At 38.0% G+C, this 21,729-nt stretch overlaps 1 protein-coding gene across 1 annotated transcript in view; it reads right to left on the bottom strand.

Moving 5' to 3' along the window:
• SLC2A13 (solute carrier family 2 member 13) overlaps positions 1-21,729 on the bottom strand; it is a 266,636-nt gene that overhangs the window by 24,647 nt on the left and 220,260 nt on the right. Inside the window, exon 7 of the mRNA XM_036456553.2 lies at positions 21,247-21,372. Coding sequence (XP_036312446.1) covers positions 21,247-21,372 — 126 coding nt within the window. The remainder of the gene's footprint in view (positions 1-21,246; positions 21,373-21,729) is intronic.

Here is a 21,729-nt window from a genome sequence, read left to right on the forward strand (position 1 = left end):
TCTTTCTTCCTCTCTCCCCTGCCTCCCCATCCCCTGCGACCTTCCTCCCTTCCAATCTCTAAAATATCAATGGAAACGATATCCTTGGGTGAGGATCAACAAAAACAACAACAACAAAATAACCAACAAAAACTTGGTAGAACTTTCAGCTCACTGATCCAGAGAGAGTCAAATTTATAACAGCATAATTCACAACTTGTCAGAATCCTTGAGTAAAAATTTGCTCTTGATCTGCAATTCTCGGAGCAGCTGCTACATACAAAATGCATAATGAAGATTGATGCCTAGCAGATCTATGAAAAACAGTTCCTTGCTAAGAAAATATATACAATATGTCTCGTGATAGTTAGTTGGACCTATTTCAGTCTCCTTAGTATATGAAAAAAATCAAGGCAACTCTAAAATAGCACTGAACTTCCCTAACCAGCCATACATCCTCAAACCCTTGGCATTTTTGTAGAAAGGTGATTGGTACAGACATGCTTTGAATGAAAATGATAAACAGAAAAAAAAAATTTTGAGCTAAAACCTCTTCTGAGAATGCGACGACTAGGAATGCAGTTTATGCTCGAGTGGTTTGGCAGAGCTGTTCTCCGAGGGGGTGGGGTAGGTGGGGTTGAAGAACTGGGGCTGCCTGGGTAGCAGAATCGTGAACAGAGACGTTCCCCCAGAGAACAGTGGACTTGAGAGGGGTGACCTAGCCTGATTCCCGTTGGCCCTAAGATAATTCCTAACCAGTAATATTCCTTTCCTTTAAGAAGTCAGGTTGTTGAATACAAGACTCCTGGAGCAGGAAAAGTCACTGGCAGCGCTATGGCTGGGGGAAGGGAGATTCCACTGTGAGTCAGTAGACTTGAGTTATCATCCCAGCTCTGCCATTAATTGGTTTGTGAGTTTTGGCAAATAATTTAAACATTCTGGGATTCAGTTTCCTTTCCTGTATAATGAAAGGACTGGGCTAGAATCTAGGATTTACCAGTTTGTGCAAAATCAATACTGTGTTAAGAAAGAACCTCAGGCTGTTCGCAGACTGTAATCAATGAGTAGCGTCTGCCAGGGCAAGGCTTGGTGGAGGAAGGGCTGGGGAAGGGCTTCGTTGATGACCTTGGCTCAGTCATCTTAAAGGGCACTTAAAACTGTAATAGTCTAGCATTTATTCACTGAGTATAACTAATAGGAAATCCACTAATAGGTTATTTAAACAACACTACACATTTAGAAACTATAAAGAGCTCAGTAAAGAACAGACAGAATAGTCTGTGTTGTTAGAGGTTATTAATTTTAAGAGATAACAATGACTCTATGGAAGCAATTGATGTTCAGTTAAAAAAAAAAAAGAACTTTTAATAGTAGGTACTAGGTTGCACAGATAAAAACCACAAGACCATAATCAGGCATGGCTTTGCATTCCATAGGCCCGAGGCAATATTAATTGTCACAGCTCTAATACCAAATGCTTCATTAAAACTCCTGGTACTTTGTCTGTCACATCACTGCAAAATTCTAAACAGCTAGAGCAGAATTAGAAACAACAACAACAAAACAACAAAAACCACATTGTGGGCTTTACAACTTACATTTGAAAAGAAAATGCAATAAGAAATAGAGTTAGCAACTGACTGCCACATTTTTAATCAGTAACTGCTGCTGTTATTAGGGAGGTCAGTGACCTATTTCTCAACTGTTAGGGACTAACAAAAGCTTAGTCAAAATGTGCAACCCTCAAACAGGAAATTAGAAATAATTTGAAGTAATTTTAGTCTAAAAGCATGTACACATTCATAAAAATACTTTAAACTGCTTTATGATAAAGAAAATAAAAGTATAGATAAACCATAGAAGTTAATGAATGCATTTCCTCTTAGGAGGCTTAGCACGGGTTAACTGACCATAGTGGATGGACTGTCTATTAAGATTTATTTGAACTCTAAGGAGAAAATAAAATTGCTATTTCAAAAAACAAAATCTGCCTTCACATGTTATTGGGAACCTAAATATAAATGACTTAAGGTTTAAAGTGTATTTTTATTGATTTGCTTTGTGTGTGTATGTGTATTACAATCCATTATTAACCACCTGAATGGAAAGGAAAAAAAAATATATATATATATATATAAATATATATATATATATATATATATATATATATATATATATATTTTTTTTTTTTTTACTTCCAAGCTGCTGATCTTTTAAAACTCTGATCGCTTACTTTTGTATCTATTAAAGACATATGTTGTTTGAGCCCTAGCTGGTATGGCTCAGTTGACTGAGCATCATCCCCTGCACCAAGAGGTCACCAGTTAGATTCTGGTCAGGGCACAAGACCGGATTGCCAGCTTGATTCCCAGTAGGGGTCGTGCAGGAGACAGCCGATCAATGATTCTCATTGATGTTTCTCTCCCTCTCCCTTCTTCAAATTAATTAAAAAATAAAAATAAAAACATGCTGCTTGAGAATTTCTGGCTTTAGTGGGGATAGAGTAAGCTACTCCAAAATATACTTGGCCTTAAAGTAGATTGCTATTTGTAACACAGAAAACAATGGAATAAGTTATTTGCTCATAAAACAAAACATTTACTGAGCCAAGGCACCATTCTAGGTGCTACAGCAGTGAATACAGAAGTCACTGTCTGCACAGAGTTTATATTCTAGCAACTGTCTATAGATACTACATAAGCAAATGATTTCAGGTAGTGGTGATTACCATAAAGAAAAAAATACCAGAGTGATATGACAGAGAAAAACTAAGTGGAGGAGACAGAGTAGAACAAAGTGCATTATGAGTAGACAGTGCATTTGACTGGCCAGGGAGGGAAAGCGAAGCCAGCTTCATGAGTGTGTGCGTGCGAGAGACATAAATGTGTGCGTGCGAGAGACATGAGTGTGTGCGAGCGAGAGACATGAGTGTGTGCGAGCGAGAGACATGAGTGTGTGCGTACACAGAGCCTCTGCTCAGGGGAGCCTGCACCTGGCTAACTCTGTCACTATATTGAAAGTTTTAATAAGGGGCCTTCTGTTTTTACTTTTACTGAGTCCAACATGTCCTGGTCTTGCAGACAAGTGAGATCTGAATGACTGGGTCTATGAGCTAGATCTGTGCGATGATGGTAAAAGGACATTCTGTGAGAGGGAACAGCAACATAACCTTGACATAGTTGAGCAACAGGAAAGATAAGAGGACTGATGCATGGAAGAGAGAAATGCAATAGCAGATGAGGCAGAAAAGCAGATAAGGGCCAGGTTGTAAAGGATCTCGCAGGAGACTGGACTTTATCTAAGCACAAGGAGAGCACACTAGATGGAAAGGTGTATGAGAAGAAAAATCCACCCACTGGCAGGGAGAGACTTCTTATTTAGAAAGCACAATGATCGCTTAGTAGGATAAATAAAATTAAATTCACAGCAAGGTACATCACTGTGAAACTACAGAATGATGAAGACCAAGACAAGGGCTAAAAGCACCCAAGGAAAGCAAAGACTACTTGGAAAGCAATGATGCCTTACCTGGCAGGACTGCTCAGAAGACTATGAACACCATTTTCAAAGTGCTGAGAATGAAGAGCTGTACATCTGGATTTCTATGTCCAGGTCACTACCATTTAAGAGTGAAGGAAAAATAAGTAAATTCTGGACAAAGCGTGGGGGAGTCTACTACTAACACCCTTGCAGGAAAAGCTTCTAAAAGATGCAGAATAGAAAGAAGTATATTTGTTCATATCTATCTATATATAAAAGGCTAATATGCAAAGTGTCCTGACAGAAGTTTGACTGGGAACCTGAGAAATCTATTGCTTGCTATGACGTGCACTGACCACCATGGAATGAAGGAAGGCCCCAGCTGGCAGCCGGGGAAGGGAGGCCCTGGCCGGCAGCTGGGAGGCCCCATTGGCTCTGATCTCTGGCCAGGCCTAGGGACTCTACCCGAGCATGAATTTCTAGTATTTATATATTCACATGTCTATGAATATGAGTTTAGAAACTAAACAGAAGGAACAAAAAGATGGAACAAAAAATTATGAACAAAAAGCTGGTGCACATGTGGATAAATGCAAACAAGCTGTGACTTGATAAAAATACAGCTGGTTAGAATGGTGGGGGAAACACCTTCTATGCTGTTTAGAAGAAACACCTACACATATGGACAGAGACAGTTGAAATACTTATAAAGGAAAAATAGATATAAATATTAACAAAAAGGAAACTGGTGAAACTTCACAATCATAGACAGTGGATTTATCCTTGAGAAGAGCAAAAGCAGTTCTCAAGGATAAATCATACATAATAATAAAGGGTTCGTTTCATCGCAAACATATAATAGTCTTAATCTTGTAAACACCTGGTTAAATATACTTCAAGCCATGGAAGGCAACATTACAGGATTTCAAAGAAAAACTGACAACTTCACAATCATAATGGTAGAGTTTAACATTAATTTTCAGAAAGTGCTGGATTAATGAAAATAATAATTCATCTGTCAAAACCAATTTATTTACCAGACTCATGGTGATTAAAGAGCTTTAGTATTCCCTGATTTTTCGCTCTTAGCTTATTCTGCCACTTTTTTGTAATGTGGTATAAAACAAATGGGACCCAGAGTCGTTAATTAATTTACCCGATAAATATTTACTATGACTCCTAGGCTCCAGCCATTGTCTACAGCACTAATCAGAAAAGCTCCCTGCTCTAATGGAACCTATATATATATAGTTTTCAAACTGAGAGAAAGCCATTTTAATAACACACACATACATTCATAGGACTTTAAACAAGATGTAGTATAAATCTTAAAGAGAGAGAGAGAGAGAGAGAGAGAGAGAGAGAGAGAGAGAGAGAGAGAGAAAAGAAAAAGAAAACCTGTACCTCTTTGTAAACTGCCTAGGAGCTGGTGGATTAACTAGCTGACAGGACTGCCCAGGGTGGGCACACAGAAAACCAGTAAGTACTATAAAGAAAAATAAAGCAGAGGGAGTACTGCAAGGAGTCCAGGCAAGGGTACTTTGCTATTTTATAGGGCTCTTAGAGAAGGGCTCCAGGTCAAAGTGATTCCTGAGCAGAGAAGGAAAAGTGCGCCCCCTACAGGTATCTGAAAGGATAGCTTTCCAGACAAGGGTGAAAGCCTAAGACAGAAACGGCTGGCCGGGTATCTGCAAGAACAGGGGCTGCAGTGTAGTGAGCAAGGAAGACAGCATTGGGGGCCTATGCTTAGCGTGCAGGACTTTGTAGGGTGAGGTTTTTTTTTTATTAAATAATGTGGGACCTCAGCACAGAGTCCTGGGCAGAAGGGCAGAGTGACAGGGCGTCCAGGTTTAAAGGCTTACTGTGGCTGTTTTGTGCAGAACAGGTGGTGGGGAGGGCAGTGTGGAAGCAGGGAGGCAGTAGGAGGCTCTGCAGTGATCCAGGAGAGAGCGGCAGTGGCAGGCCCAGGCACCAGCAGAAGTCGGAGTCTGGGTGTAGTGTGAGGAGAGCCTGGGGAAAGTGATGCATCATTCCAGGCAGCAGCACAAGCCGTGTTATTCTTTCTCTAGGGTCCTTAATGCCTCCGATTTGTTTTTCTTCTCAGAGTCTACTCCCAGAGGCTATTGGTCTGAAACAACTGTATTTACAAACTGATATACTGCAACATGCTTAAAATTATTTTTGAAAAAGTTGTAAATACTGATGTTTATAAGTCCATTTTACATACACAACCTGTTCACTGAAACGCAAAGGGAAGGGAAGAAAATCTCGGGGCAGCACCTCCTCAGTAACTCAGGCACCAAGGAACCTGGAGCTCGGGGGCAAGACAGAGTTAAGGTCTTAGGCCAGGGGTGGGGAACCTTTTTTTTTTTTTTTTTTTTTTTTTCCAAGGGCTGTACACAAACTCAACTTAAAAGTTATCCTGCTGAATGTCTGCCAGGACGAAGTAACCACTTGAACTAAAGCTGATCCAAATGATAGAGGAACAGACCATGTCCCATGAATCCCAATAACAACAGCTTCAAACTTTGTTTGTTTATAACCTGAAAAGCTATTCTTCAATGTGTAAAGTGATTTTTATGTAAATTAATAAATCATAATTTCATTTTTAAAAATATATTTTATTGATTTTTTACAGAGAGGAAGAGAGAGGAATAGAGAGTTAGAAACATAGATGAGAGAGAATCATGGATCAGCTGCCTCTTGCACACCCCCTACTGGGGATGTGCCCACACCAAGGTACATGCCCTTGACCGGAATCGAACCCGGGACCTTTCAGTCCACAAACTGATGCTCTACCACTGAGCCAAACTGGTTTCAGCCATAATTTTTTTTTTTTTTTTTAAGTTGTCCTGCTGTATTTGGTCAAACATTTAATGAACTCACCCTAATGCCTTGGAAGGGCCAGACCAAATGGTTTGGGGGGGCCTCATACAGCCCACAGGCTGGATGTTCCTCGCCCGGCTCAGACGAGAGACAAGAAAGAGAAGTTAGTTAGCTGGCCTTTCCCCCCTTTTGTTCCCTGAATGGAAAAAAGAAAGATCACTGAATGCATATTCTGGAAACAGGGAAGAAAGCAGAAAGCTGTGGGCTGGTTCTGCCTACTTTCACAGGTGATTGGAAAAACCAGCAAGAGACAATTCATGGCTGTTGTGTGCGGTTAGCACTGTCCTGAGCAGTGCAGGTCCCTGCTTCTTTCTGAACTGACCGCTGAGAAAGCCCAGAGCCCCTCAATCTTAGCTACGGACAGGTTACCTAACATCACAGAACCAGTCTGTGTACAGATGGATGAAATGGTTTGACAAGGGCTCCCAAGAATGCAATTTCACGAACTAGAAATTAAGAAACAAATTACTGACAAGTTTGCATTTCAGAGTTTGTCTGGAACCTCTGAAGCTGGAAGATCAGAGAACAAGCTCCCATCCCACTTGAAAGGGGAATGAAGGATGTTTCAGAACCAAACCTTGGCCCAGCAGATTGCAAAGTCTTCTTAAGGTGTGTATTTAGCTGGCCTTAGGTGCCTGATGAATCACCCCTTTCCAGGATAAAATGTTCTGTCCCTTTTCTAAAAACGCTCCTGGGTACATTTCCCCCTAAACTCTAATTAGAAGTGACACAGAATGCTGATTGCATTTATCATTACCTGCAAATTATAAAATGTCCATTAAAAGACAAGTTCTCAGCTTTGATAAAATCTAATCCAAGATAGATCTGGGTGCTACATAAATGAAACTCTGCCATATTTTGAAAAGATATAACTTTTTTCAAGCAAACTTCCTTATAAACAGATTCAGGAAAAAAAGATCTTAAGGTATTTTAGACAGGAGAATTCTCCAAAGTGCTTAAAGTATATATAGAGACATAATATGCTCTGTCAGGTTATAATGAAATCAAAGTACTTGAAAACTACTTCTTAAAAGTTGAAACTGGAAATAACCCCAATATCTTCAGCTAAACAAACAGAGGTACATCTTATGCTATGCAATATTAGTCAATAACAAAAAGGAATGAACTATGGATACATCAACATGAATCTCAAGAAGTAGGCTGATACAAAAGCCAACCCCCAAAGCTTACAGACCTTACAATAGCCTTCTCAGAGTTTTTATTACAATTGGATGTCGAATATTGTCAAATAAACTTCCTGCATCTCCTGAGGTGATAGTGTGGTATTTCTCCTTTGCTCACTAATATGGTCAGTTAAATCAATTGATTTTAAATGTTGAATAAGCTGTGCATTCCTTTATATTGCTGGGTTCAATTTGAGAATTTCTGTGTCTATATACTGGGATAGGCAAAAGTATGCTTACAGTTGTATGAGAAACAAAGTTTATTATTTTATTATGTATTTACTAATTATTGTATTATTTGTATTGTCTTTTCTTATTGTTGTTATTCTTTCATATCCTTACTTAAGATTTATATTTTAGGTAATGATGGCTGGTAATTTAACCAACTTTTGCCTACCCTTGTATGTGAGGAATATTGGAATTTTTATCTGCAATTTTCCTTTCTTATAGAATTTATATGGTTTTGGTACCAATATGTTTCCTTATGATTCAGAAAGTTTACCTCCTCTACCATTTTCTGAAATAGTTTATGTAGGAGTAGCATAATTTCTCCCTTAAATACCTGATATCATTCACCAGATTTTGTCCATTTTATTTAAATCTTCTCTTGAAATTCTAATAGTGGTAAATTAGGTCTTCTTTCTCTTCCCCAGGCCCCAAACTCATTGATGAGTCTAAATATGACATAATTCAATTTTTGAGATCTTTAAAACAATAGCTTTTGATGTCAGTTTCTTTATCTCCTGCTTTCCCATTTTCTATTTTATTGATTTCCATTCTATATTTCTTTTCTTCTACTTACATTGGATTTTATTTGATCTTCATTTTCTAGCTTCATAATTGGCAGTTTAGATCACTGATTAATTAGATCGTTAATATAATTATTTTAAACCAGACATTTGTTCAAAGCATTGCTTTATGCTGCATCCCAACTTTTTATGTTTTTTTTTTTTTCATCGGGATAAAAATATTTTCTAATTTCCTTGGGTTTTGTTCTTTACACCATGGTCATTTGGAAGTATGCTGTTTAATTTCTAAGTATTTAGGAATTTTTGTGAAAACTTTTTTAAAACTGGTTTCTAAATTAATTTTACTGTGGTCAGAGAATATACTTTCCATAAATTCAGTTACTTAACATTTGTTGAGACTTGTTTTATAGCTCAGAATACTGTAGATGTTGACAATGTTTCATGTTCATTTGAAAAGGATATTTATTCTGCTACTAGAGGTCTGGTGCATGGATTCGTGCATGGGTGGGGTCTGGCCAGCCCACCCCAATTGGGGCCGATTGGGTCAAGCTAGCTTGAGGAGAGGGCCTTAGGTGGTTGGCTGGCTGGCCCCACCTCCTGACTGAACTCCTAGTTGAGAAGACAATTTGCATATTATCCTTTTATTATATAGGATTGTTGAGTGGAATGTTCTATAAATTTCTGGTCAGTTGGGCAAATAGATTGACAGTACTGTTTAAGTCTTCTGTGTCTTCACTATTTTTGTTTGTTTGTTCTATTGATTATTATTTGTTCTATTAATTATCAATAAAGAAAAACTCTCCTGTTATAAATGGTGTTAAGATTTAATGAAAATAAATTGATGAAAGTTCTTGCAAATTTAAGAAAGCATTTGTAGGAAAAGGAACTCTTCTTTTATCCTAAAATACTATGTTTAAAAAAGCAGTTTTAATTCTACATTTGCAGTTCTACTCATTTTATACAGTAAGTAAGGTAATTGTGGAAATGAGATTTATAATGGTGTTTTTGTGTTTTTGTTTTTAATCAAGAGTCCAAATTCTTTTCACATATATTTTCTATTGATTTTCTCAATGATCTTGCATGACAAACAAGACGTAGTGTTATTATTTCCTTCCATTTTAAAGATTAGGAGACTGAGGGCCGGAGAGGCACAATACATGTCCCATGGCCATGCTCTGGACGGTTACTGAATCAAAACACAAATCAAAGTCTTCTGACTCCAGTTAGTCCCTCCCTTTCTATAATGCGAGGGCTAAGCTGCCCACTGGTTTTTAGATTTTCTAAAAGAAATTTCCTGAATCCTATATACCCAACTGAGTCAGAAATAGAAGAAGAGGAAATAGAATCAGGCAAAGAATACTATGAGGTGTAGTACAATAGATATGGCTGATGGTGTGGCTATTGTTAGCTATTGTTATTTCCACTAAGAGTTCCTCAAAAAAGTCTGGCCCTTTTCAATGACACAGAATCACCCAGAAGAATGAAACTGATGGATTCTTTGTCAAAATACCTACAGGACTTGCCGAAACCTGTTTGGCTCAGTGGTGGAGCATCGGTCTGCAGACTGAAGGGTCCTGGGTTCGATTCCGGTCAGGGGCATGTACATTGGTTGCGGGCGCATCCCTGGTGGGGGGTGTGCAAGAGGCAGCTGGTCGATGTTTCTCTCTCATCAACGTTTCTAGCTCTCTATCTCTCTCCCTTCCTCTCTGTAAAAATCAATAAAATACATTTAAAAAAAAAAAAAAAGGACTTAAGGCTGGAGCACTCTCTTCCCTTACCACTATTCTTTCAATGAAATTCATATGTACTGAGAGGTTTTTGTGTGTCAGGCATAATACCATTTGGAAATAGAGACAAATAGGTGTAATCCTAATACAACATGTGAACATAATGACAGATTATATACAATGTATTAAAGAACCGTTACACTTAAGTGCACTAAGATCTGGTGTTTTGGAGTAATAGCTGACAAGTACCTTAATATGTGCTAACTACAAAGAAATAATGTCTTACATTTCAACTCTGGAAAAAATGATTAACTTACTTTATTTCACAGTCCACCATTCTGTAAAAAGGAGCCAAATGTCAAATAAATATATCCAAAAAACTGCAGAAGTAAAATAATCTGTGAACATTTGTGTTTCAAAAGCAATAATTTTATGAAGAATAGATTTCTGAATATTTTTACTTTTGTTCTGAACAACATTTTTGTTCAAGAATTTCAATTAGATGTTCAAGTCTTACTCAATGAGCTCTACTAGAGAACACACCGTGTTTGCAACAATCCTAACTATAACATTTAAATCCATGAGGCATGTAAGTGTCTTTGACTGTCTTTGACTGAACTAAGATCTGAAAGGATCACTAGAATTTGCCTACATTTTAACCCTTTGCACTCCGAACCATTCTGGACATTGGCTACCAGCTACTCGACGCTACTTTGCGGCGGACACGTGCGTTGAATTAACTCAATTCCCCATAATCACTAATAAACTGCAATGTCCCCCCTGAGAAGGGTTATCCGCATGATATGATATGCTAGAATTCCGATGTCCCCTGAGAGGGGACAGTGGAGTGCAAAGGGTTAATTTTTGGGAACTTGGGGTTCATTTCTGGGTTGGGTCTATGCTTAACTGTTTCTGGGTTGGGTCTATACTGTATTGTCAAGTTAGCACATGTACTACCGTGCTGCAGAATAAAACAACACATTTTCTAGGAATAAACATTTTTTTTTTCTCACTGCTGGGGGAATAGATGAAATGAGAGCTGGTGAATTGGAGCTATCCAGAAAAATCAATGGGTAAGTTTTAAGGGGAATTATTACATTAAAATGAGCATGGCCATATTTTAGAATATAAAGGAAAATTTCATGTAAATTAAAAAAAATAAAGTACTAGATTAAGAATCCCCCAGAAATAAACCTGCCTTTCTTGGCTCTCTCCAGGTTATGCTGCCAAAACCTCACATGCCATTGTTCTACTTAGCTCTAAAGCAGTGTTTCCCAAACTTCTGACATATGTGTACCCCTTCTATAATTTTCATAATGCTGAGTACCCCTCGTACTCATGAGAACATAGAATTAGGCGCAGCTAAGCACGGTGCAGTGTATATCCCCACCAAACTCTGGTGCAACGCGTACCCCCACCAAACTCTTCCCATACGTACCCCTGGGGGTATGCGTACCACACCTTGGGAAGCATTGCTAGAGGATTAGTTGCTGAAAAGCAGTGCTCTGCTGAATTCTGGACATCATCATTCTTAAGAGTTTGAGAGACTTTAATTAAAAAGTGCCAACAGGATCAGATGTTTTAAGTGTGTTTTATATCTAATATGCTAGTTATACTCCATCTTTTATCTTGGGCAGGTGTAATTATTATTCCCATGTGGTTTGGATCATTCTCAATTTCAGAATGCCAAGAACCACTCATGTTTTTAAGAAAAATAAAAATTAAAAAAAGGATATATAGGCAGTGAATGACTTTATCCTTCTCTTTACAAAACAGCAGCACACACAGAATACCTCATTCAGTCTTGGAGTTGGAACATAAAAGAGTGAACCTCTTTGACCATCTTATACCTGAGTACTCACACACATTCACAAGGGCCAGACAATCTCTTTTTAAAGAATCAGACCGACTTACAATGAATTCCCAAGTTCGCTGCACGCTGCTCATTTTGAGTGTGGTACCTGTGTGTGGTTGGGTGGTACGGAGGAGGTCACCGGTCATGGCTGCATTGCTGCCACAAGTCACAGGCCAGTCCACGGGATTACTAACGCGACTCCTATTTCAATCTAGGATGGGCTCTGCCAGCTGCCAGTTGTGGCCTATCTGCTCCATATTAGGTTCTCAGTAATTTATATCCTACCAGCCCCTCCCTTAATGCAGAAATGCTTGCACGATAGGACATGAAACATTTACAGAAGCCAATTGAGAAAAGCAACTGACGGCTGCAAAGGGATTTAATGAGACAAAGATACAGTACCCTCCATCTACATCCATAAAATAATTTTTGTGCACAGATGAAATTTAATGCAATGCATACTACTGTATTTCACCTTCAGTATTTTAAATATATATTTCAAAAATAACTATCCAATGTATATAGATACCAAATACTAAATCTGTAAGAAAACTCAAAGCTGTCAGTCTTAGCAGAACTTTGCTAAGGGGCGATTTGGCTTACTTCAAAGGCACTTCCTAGCTTGGTTGAGAGAGAGAGCTGCAAATGAGAGAATTCACCACAGAGAAGGCTGGCTGTATTCTCAGTGTTTTCTGAGACACACATGCTCTGAACGTGTCTAGCCCTGACCTGCTTTATCTTCATTGAATTTCTCTTGTTGTTTCTCTTTGTCTTTCCTCTTTGGATACCTTGATGATCACATTTTCTGGTGCTTTATACTCTATCCCTGCTTCCTAATTTACTTCGAGCATTTCTACTCCGCCGCAGGCCACTCCTCTGACATAGTGACATCCCCAGGTGGGTGACCCGTTCCCAGTTATCCTCCGGGAAGGGAATCGGAATGTGCCTCCTTCACATTCTGAGTTGAAGGCAATTAGGAAGCAGTGAACACAAGAAAAGCTCTCTGCCCTCCCCACCTGCCAAGAACCAGGACAAATAGTGACAAATGTGTCCCTCTTTGCCTTTCTAACAGGAAGGACAGAAGTTAATCACAGAGTAACCCCTATCAGTGTAGTGATGGCACCAGGAGAATCTACCTAACAGCCTTACTAACTGGACTTTATAGCACCCATTTCTTCCCCATATATTTCCTTCTTACAATTTGCCATCTCTACAGACTCAAGGTTCTTTTTCTTGTCATGCAACTTTCTTTGCTGAAGATGCTCTATAAGCCTGAATTTGAAACCACCTCTTTGGGCAAATTTCTCTCATGTGTCTATGAGATATACATGTTAATAAATGTCATCTGTTTTCTCCTCTCCCGTTTCCTTGGCCTGAGCAAGTCCTGTGGGTAAGACTGAATGAGCATGGGAAATTGAATCCTCCCCTAGTAAGTGCAGCAGCTATTCTGAACACTAATGCAATCCACTACACTTGCCAAGAACAGAAGAGCTATAATAAAAGTGGGACAAAAACACAGCAATGTTATTCATTTCTAGTTAGATCATGTGTTAAAACCATGCTAGTGTCAGCTGACTTCCTTCTCAACAGATGCAGAATATTTGGAAGAGAACTGTGCCTCACTATGTGATACGTCATATCCACCATCCTGGTATCCCATGAAATCATTCCCAGTATGATTAAAAATGCACCTATAAGAGTAAAAGGAATTCCTAAAAGAGACACTCTGATCCAAACTCACATGTCCAGCATCAGCTCCAGCCGTCCATTCTCCTTTTTCTCTGCTCCTTTTCTGACAAATCCCCACCTCCCAGAATTCACCTTTGTGGTACCACACCTGTTGCTTAACTGCACCATTATTAGATGAACCAAAACTTGCCACTGTTACTTTATACTCACCAAAGGATGCAGTTCAAGTCGTGGTCCTTATCCTTATCCTAAAAGTCTTAGAGTCTTGTCTAATGAGAAAAAAATGTCCAGACTACTTTTTGGAGAAGCATGAACTGATGAATATTTTTTAAATGTAAAAGGAACAGGGACTGACTAGACATGTAAGGTTATGAACTAAGAAGAAGGGTAGTCAAATACATTATGAATATTACTACTTGGAGAAAACTGTTAAAATGCATTAATTTAGCATTATAATTAAATATCAGCTAAGAAATGGAAGAAACTAACACAAAAGAGGAAGATAAATTATTCAGAGAACTTTTGCTTTTCTGACTTGTATACTTTACAGTGTAAATAAATAACAAGAGAGTCTGCAATACAGACATTCACTGGAACCCAACAAGGTCTAAGTTACTGGCTTTGATAAAGGAGAGCCCAGAGGCATGCAGACTCTGAAATTACTTAGGATAAAATTATTTAAACTTAAAATACTGAAATTACTCCCTAACCGGTTTGGCTCAGTGGATAGAGTGTCAGCCTGCAGACTGAAGGGTCCCAGGTTCGATTCTGGTTAAGGGTATGCACTTTGGTTGCAGGCACATCCCCAGTGGGAGGTTGTGCAGGAGGTAGCTGATCGATGTTTCATTCTCATCAATGTTTCTGACTCTCTAGCCCTCTCCTTTCCTCTCTGTAAAAGCCCTACACGTACACAGTATCCAGCTACAGAGCTTAATGGGTTGATCAAGCATAGTGACTTCTATTCAAGTAGAAACACAAAAAACAAATAGATTAAAATATTCTCTCTTATTTTCCCTCTATGACATGTATGCTAGCAGCAAATATTAATTTTATTTTATTTTATTTATTTTATTATTATTTTTTAAAGACATACTTTTTTTTTTTAATATATTTTTTATTGATTTTGTACAGAGAGGAAGGGAGAGAGATAGAGAGTTAGAAACATCGATGAGAGAGAGTCATCGATCAGCTGCCTCTTGCACACCCCCTACTGGGGATATGCCCGCAACAAAGGTACATGCCCTTGACCGGAATCGAACCCAGGACCTTTCAGTCCCCAAGCCGATGCTCTATCCATTGAGCCAAACCAGTTTCGGCAGCAAATATTAATTTTAAACTATATTGTTAATGTAGAAGCAGAACTTGAGCATTTTAAATCCCTAACATAAATAACTGATTAAAATATCAATCCTGTACATGAATGTTAAGATACTGATATAATTTGTTAATGATAAAGTATCTTTTCTAAATGTAAAATTGACATATATGTTGGGGGGGGGGGAAGAAAAGGTGATGGGGGTTAACCCCATTTTCACTATTTGGCCTACTTTCACAATATACCTAATCTTATACCATCACCATAGATATACAATAGCTTCCCTGGTATACCAGTGAATGTTTTGAGGAAATGTGAATATTTCTTCTAACAATTTTTAAAAAGTATTTTTCACGTAGTACAACTCCAACAATATACAGTATACATACTTCACGTGCATGGTTAAGTTTTACTTATTTATATATTTTTTAGTGTTTTAAGTAGTACCATGTAAACATTAACATGGTTAATTAAAATTGCATCACTCTCGTTTTTCTTTTAAAGGTTTCCTCTCCTGAAAATGTGGAAGATACACTGAAATGATGGGAAGAACACCATATCTTCTCATTTAAAACTGGTACGTACAAACCTGTCCATATTTTCCAGTGATGGCAGCCTTTTCTACTTTGACATTTAAAAATTATTGACTGAATGCCTGATATGTATAAGGCTGCAATGAATTAAGAATAGTGCAGTGTATAGACACTGGGACTTATCATTTAGAAGAGAAGATACTTCCTTACCCAAACTGCTATCATATAAGACAGTATAATTATCATGTAAGCTGTACAGGAAAGTGCTGGAGGCATTCTTTCTTGGGGTCAATCAGAGAGACAGCAAAGGAAAAGTGACAGCTGAACTGTGCAAAAAAAAAAAAAAGCATAATTCAGGCAGAGATGAAAAGGGGGAGGAGGGGGGTAAATTCTAGGTAGAAGCAAAGCACAAGGAAGGCACAGAGGTAGGAAATTGTATCGAGTATTATAGGGTGAGCACAAGGGGTTGATGAGTATAAGGGAAAGGGGTGCGATGCTGGGAGAATAGGGTGGTGCTGTATGAGAGTGCAGCTTTGAGAAAAATAGCGCTGCTGAATGAACACAACAAACACAGGCATTCAGTGCGAGTCAGAACAATGAACTGCCAAGTAGGGAGTCTATCTAGCTATTTTAGTGAGTCTAATTACAGAGCAGAACTGTTGCATTATAGGAAACAAATACTGAGTCAGCACATTAAGAAAGTAGCCCTCATTAACAATACTTTTAGAGTCAGGATGTTTGAAGTTCTAGAATAGATTATTTATGAGTCTGTGTGTCCGGAGAGCCATATGGGCCTCGTGGAGGTGGGTGAAAACACACAAGATCAGGAGAACATGTTCTAATGCACTTGTCTGGCAGGAAGTGCTTATTCTAATCTAGGAAATGTCTTCTTGACAAATCTAAAAAAAACAGCAATTCCTACAGGATATGTCATGCGTCCATTTGCCCGGCCATTACATTTTTACAGGAGTCTTAAGATACATTCTTATCTAGTCTTCATAAAAAAGATTGTTCAATACATCAATAATATCATTGCCCTTTTATAGATGAGGGATGGGGCTCAGAGAGGCTCTTGTCCTAGCGCCACTTACAAGACAATTGAAAGTTCAAATTTGAAATGACCCGATTCTCAAATGTGTACCTTTCTGTTACCCAACTGTTGTTCCCCTAAAACTGGTGGACTTACTGGCTCTTTGACTTTGAGAATGTCATTTGGATCCTCTATGCATCGCTGTCTTCATCTGTATAATGGGGGTGAAAATCGTACTTCACAGAGGTGCTGAACAGCTTTTAGAAAGTTTTTTTTTCTATAAAATGATCCATTTAATCTCTTTTCAAATACATCACAACATTATTAATAGTATTCTCCTATTATTTTTAATTTCTTTACTATCTGACCCCACATGCTTTTCTTCTATTCAAAATACTGTTTATCTGTGCCTTCTCTCTCTTCTTCAAAGAGTACCATCAGAGGTTTCTCCGTTATATCGATCTTCTCCAGGAAAACAACTTGAGTTTTTTTGATTCTCTCTAGTATTTCTTTGCTTTGTATTGTTGTTTTTTCTTCTCATTTTAATTTCCATTCTCTGCTTACTCTACAGGCCAACTCAGCTCTAGTTCTAACTTTGTGCGATTCTTTCCAGTTATTGATTTTAATGTTCTGTTTTCTATTATGACTTCTTAACCCATTAAGGTTTCTTTCTAATTTCCCAACTAAACCTGTTTTTGCATGGTATGTATTCAGGACAAATGGGGTGACAGGCAGGAGCAGATTTTCCATCAGCTCACCGTGTTGTATCTTCTAGAAGCATGCCAGATTCTTTTTAAGTGTGCTTCCCTTTCAATTTTTAATTGTGGTGAAATTCATAGAACACAAAATTTACCATCCTCACTAACCATTTAAAAAATTTAAGTGTACAGTTCTGTAGTGTTAAGTATATTCACAATGGAGAGCAAGCAATCTCTAAAGCTAAATTCATTTTGCAAAACAAACTTCATACCCACTAAACAACTCCCTACATTCCCCAAACCCAGCACCCTTCCTTCTGTCTCTGTGAATTTGACTACTCTAGGCACCTCACGCTGGTGAAGTCTTAGGGTATTTGTCATTTTGTAACTGGCTTATTTTACTTATCATTTTATCTTCAAGGTTCCCCCATGATGTAGTATGTGCCAGATTTATTTCCTTTAAGTCTGAATATGTCATTATATGTAAAACCACAGTTTGTTTATCCATTCACCCATTGAGTAACAGGGTTGCTTCCATCTTTCGTCTACTGTCAATAGGGCTGCTGTGAACATGGGTATTCCAATGTCTCTTTAAAACCTTGTTTTTCATTCTTGTGGATATTTACCCAGAATGGAATTGCTGGGTGATATGTAATTGTAAGATTTTACATGTCATAAATTGTAAGATTTTATGAAACTGCCATCCTGTGTACTTGTAGTGGCTGTACCATTTTATAATCCCATCAACAGTAAACAGACTTTCTAATTTGTCTACATCCTCCACAGTTTTCATTTCATTTTTTTTTTAATTTTTTTGTGTGTGACAGCAGCCATCCTACTGGGTATGAGATGTTATCTCATTGTAGTTTTAATTTGCATTTCCCTAATGATTAGCAATGTTAAGCAGTTTTACTTGTGCTTGTTGACCATATGCGTATCTTCTTTGGAGAGTTAAATGATTTTTTAAAAATTTACTGAAATGCAACAACATAGATATAATTGATTACACAGGCAAATGGTTTTCATTATGTTAAAACAATTCAGAGTTTATGAAAATCACAATACCATTTCCATCATGAATGTATGGTATTACCATTCTACCTGGTGTCTTTCCAGGAAACAGCTACAGTTAACGTCAGGCTATATGACTATGAACTGTCTTAATACTTGACCCTGAAATATCTATAAATCGCATATTTCAGATGTAAATCCAAGGTAATGGTATATTTTCCCCTAAAAATTCCATTCTAGATACTTGCATAAAACCCATCAACCAACTAATAAAGGAAAATATAGTAAACGCTATTTAACTACAAATAGATATTCTATCTTAAAACTTTTTTAAAAAATATATTTTATTGATTTTTTACAGAGAAGAAAGGAGAAGGATAGAGAGTTAGAAACATCGATGAGAGAGAGACATCGATCAGCTGCCTCCTGCACACCTCCTACTGGGGATGTGCCTGCAACCACGGTACATGCCCTTGACTGGAATCGAACCTGGGACCTTTCAGTCTGCAGGCCGACGCTCTATCCACTGAGCCAAACCAGTCTCGACTTAAAACTTTTTCATGGTGAACATAGCCTGCCTTTTTAGTTTTCTTCTAGCAAAGACAATCTATTTTTATTTTTTATTTTTGTAGTAAAGAGTTTGAGATTTTTCTAAAATGATTCTATAAACATAAAAGTTCTTTACATAATGCATTTAGTTATTTGTATTTTTCCTGCTTAGGTATTATCTGTGCCTCACTTTTTATTAGTAGTGTGTGCACTCAAGGAATAATAGTTCAAAATATAAATAAAATGCTAGAGAGATACTGAAACAAAAAATATGTATTTCTACTAAAGTGTTATATACTTTGTTATTTGCAAAAAAATAACAACAAAATCTCTATTTTAAAGCCTCTGACCTCTAGACCTTCTGAGAGTAAGAGAAATGTCTAATTTTAGTGTTCGCTTTCCAGTGGTCAACATTTCTCTACGTTTAGAAGTGAATTCTATGAAATACAGGAAACTACGTGCACAGATTTCATAATACGGTCGTAATTCTAGACTAGTAACTTTCAGGTTTTTTCTACTGAAAAAGAATCATAGCGTTAAAATTAAAAACTATTACATCCAGAAATATTCACTCAATTAATCCCCTAATGAAGCTTGGCTGATGCAAATTATATGCTGAGTGTTTCTAAAAGGAGCTCTTTTAAAGCTTTGATTTTAAATAATTGAATAATTTTTTTTTTTTTTTTAACATATTTCTTTGTAATTAGTGTATTTAAAATTTGGTCTGGATTTTCATTCTCTGCCATATAATTCACTTCTACTTCTTGGAGTAATTCTCTTATAAAATGATTAATGGTAACAGTGTAATGATTAATAATGACACATTGTACTTTATAGCTTCTAGGAGATACAAGTACTTCATTACAGATTTCATTACCTCCATCAGTACTATGAGGCAGATAGGATGAGGACATATTATTCTCTTTACCACAATTTAAAACGCAAAAGAGGTTAAAGCCATGTTGAAGAATATTTATATGCTTTCTATGACCATGGAGGTGATGTGGAGATTATTTGTTGTATACAAATATTTCATTTATTTGCCTACTACAAACCAATGTGATCTGTAAAAAAGAGAAATATTGAGCCCCGCCTGTGTGGCTCAGTGGTTGAGCATTGACCCAAGAACCAGGAGGTCACAGTTCCATTCCTGGTCAAGGCTCTTGCCTGGGTTGTGAGCTCGATCCCCAGTAGGGGGCTTACAGGAGACAGCTGATCGACGATTCTCTCATCCTTTATGTTTCTATTCTCTCTCTTCCTCTAACTTCCTGTCTCTGAAATCAATAAAAACATATTTAGAAAGAAAGAAAGAAAGAAAGAAAGAAAGAAAGGAAGGAAGGAAGGAAGGAAGGAAGGAAGGAAGGAAGGAAGGAAGGAAGGAAGGAAGGAAGGAAGGAAGGAAGGAAGGAAGGAAGGAAGGAAAAGGAAAGAAAAGAAAGAAAAGAAAGAAAAGAAAGAAAAGAAAGAAAGAAAGAAAGAAAGAAAGAAAGAAAGAAAGAAAGAAAGAAAGAAAGAAAGAAAGAAAGAAAGAAAGAAAGGAAGAAAAGGATTGTTAGCTTCCCAGACTGGTTACATGCCAGTGACCACCAACTTTTATCCTAATTTTTCTAAATTTCATTAAGTACTTTCAGGAAAGTACTCCAAGATAATAAGAGTTCCATGGAAGAATTTAAAGCGACATTAATTCATTTTAACTTGACAATCTTCTGTCTTTCACGTAAGTACAGGGTCTGAAAATGATTGGGGTAGTTAAAAAATATGCAATGGGAAAAACTGCCTTGACAATACACAGGATCTCTGCCTCAAGGTCCAAGCTCTGCTCTCGGAGGGCAGCGGTGGGTCTGAGATCTGGGCTCCTGAAGCCCAGGTGGGAGTGCCTTCTATTCTGAGTTTGTGAAACATGCTGCTGCAGTGTTTTGCACCCACGCTCAAGAGTATCTGCCGCAAAGTGATGTATAGGCTATCCCAAAAATGTACACATCCCTTAGCAGCCAACTCACTCACTTTTCGCTCCTTTTCAGATTTAACTGATTTGAAACAATGGATGAAGCCAAACCAAGCTTTGAACACAGTAAATTTATCCTCAAGTACCAGTAAGCTTTATTATTTTTTTGTATGGGGATACATAAGAGGTAAAGTTTACAGTGAGAAACAACAACAGTCGGCGAATTGCAGGCACACAGATACCAAATGAAACGATTCTTGATGTTTGCTATTCCACTGCTTTGTGTTATCAGCAGCGCCTGGACCAGAACAGTCATCAGTCTGAAAACCGGCACTGACAAAAAAGTACCAATTTCTGTAGATTCTTTTAAATTTTGAAAATGAACTGTATGTTAATAAACACTGACTTTATAGCCATTTACAGTGTGTCTACATTTTTGGGGGGACACTCTGAAGTTATAAAGATCAGTTTTAAAGAAAGACTGTTTAGAAAAAAAAAGACCAGCTTAAAAGAAATGCAGTTCTGGAAGGTAAGCGCCGTCACTCTGTAAGCTTAAAAACAGGCCTCCTTGTGACATGTTGCCGTGTATTCTCACCGTGTGTAAGGAGTGACATACCTGCCCCAGGCTGCCTCACTTGTCAATGCTTTATTCACTGGAACACAGGAGGAGTCAATGATGGTGGATTTGTTCATCCTGTAGCAGAATCCGCAATCTGGGTCCAACATACACTCATTGCAGTAACTGTAAGATGAAAAGACACACCCGTGTTAGCAGAGATGACTGGTGCTCCCCGCATTTTCCACTCTGCACAGTCTGGGTCCATCACACTGGCTTGGGCGAAGTGACACGTGATGAGGCCTCTCCCATCTCTACCCCATCTCCTGCAGCACCTTGGGAACCCGCTTTGAGATGGGAGAGACTTGGGTCTGAGACACTGGCTGCAGAAGAACCTGTCACCTTGCAGCAAATAAACTATGCTTTTCTAAGCCACTGAGATTTGTTACCAAAGTATGGACTGGTCCATCTTCAGCCAGGCCAACTGGTTCCAAATTATACCAAAGCACTTATTTCTCTTGTTTCCATCATGTAACACATCTT

This window comes from Pipistrellus kuhlii, unplaced genomic scaffold (genome assembly GCF_014108245.1).
Source record: "Pipistrellus kuhlii isolate mPipKuh1 unplaced genomic scaffold, mPipKuh1.p scaffold_m20_p_3, whole genome shotgun sequence".
In the NCBI taxonomy this organism is placed as follows: domain Eukaryota; kingdom Metazoa; phylum Chordata; class Mammalia; order Chiroptera; family Vespertilionidae; genus Pipistrellus; species Pipistrellus kuhlii.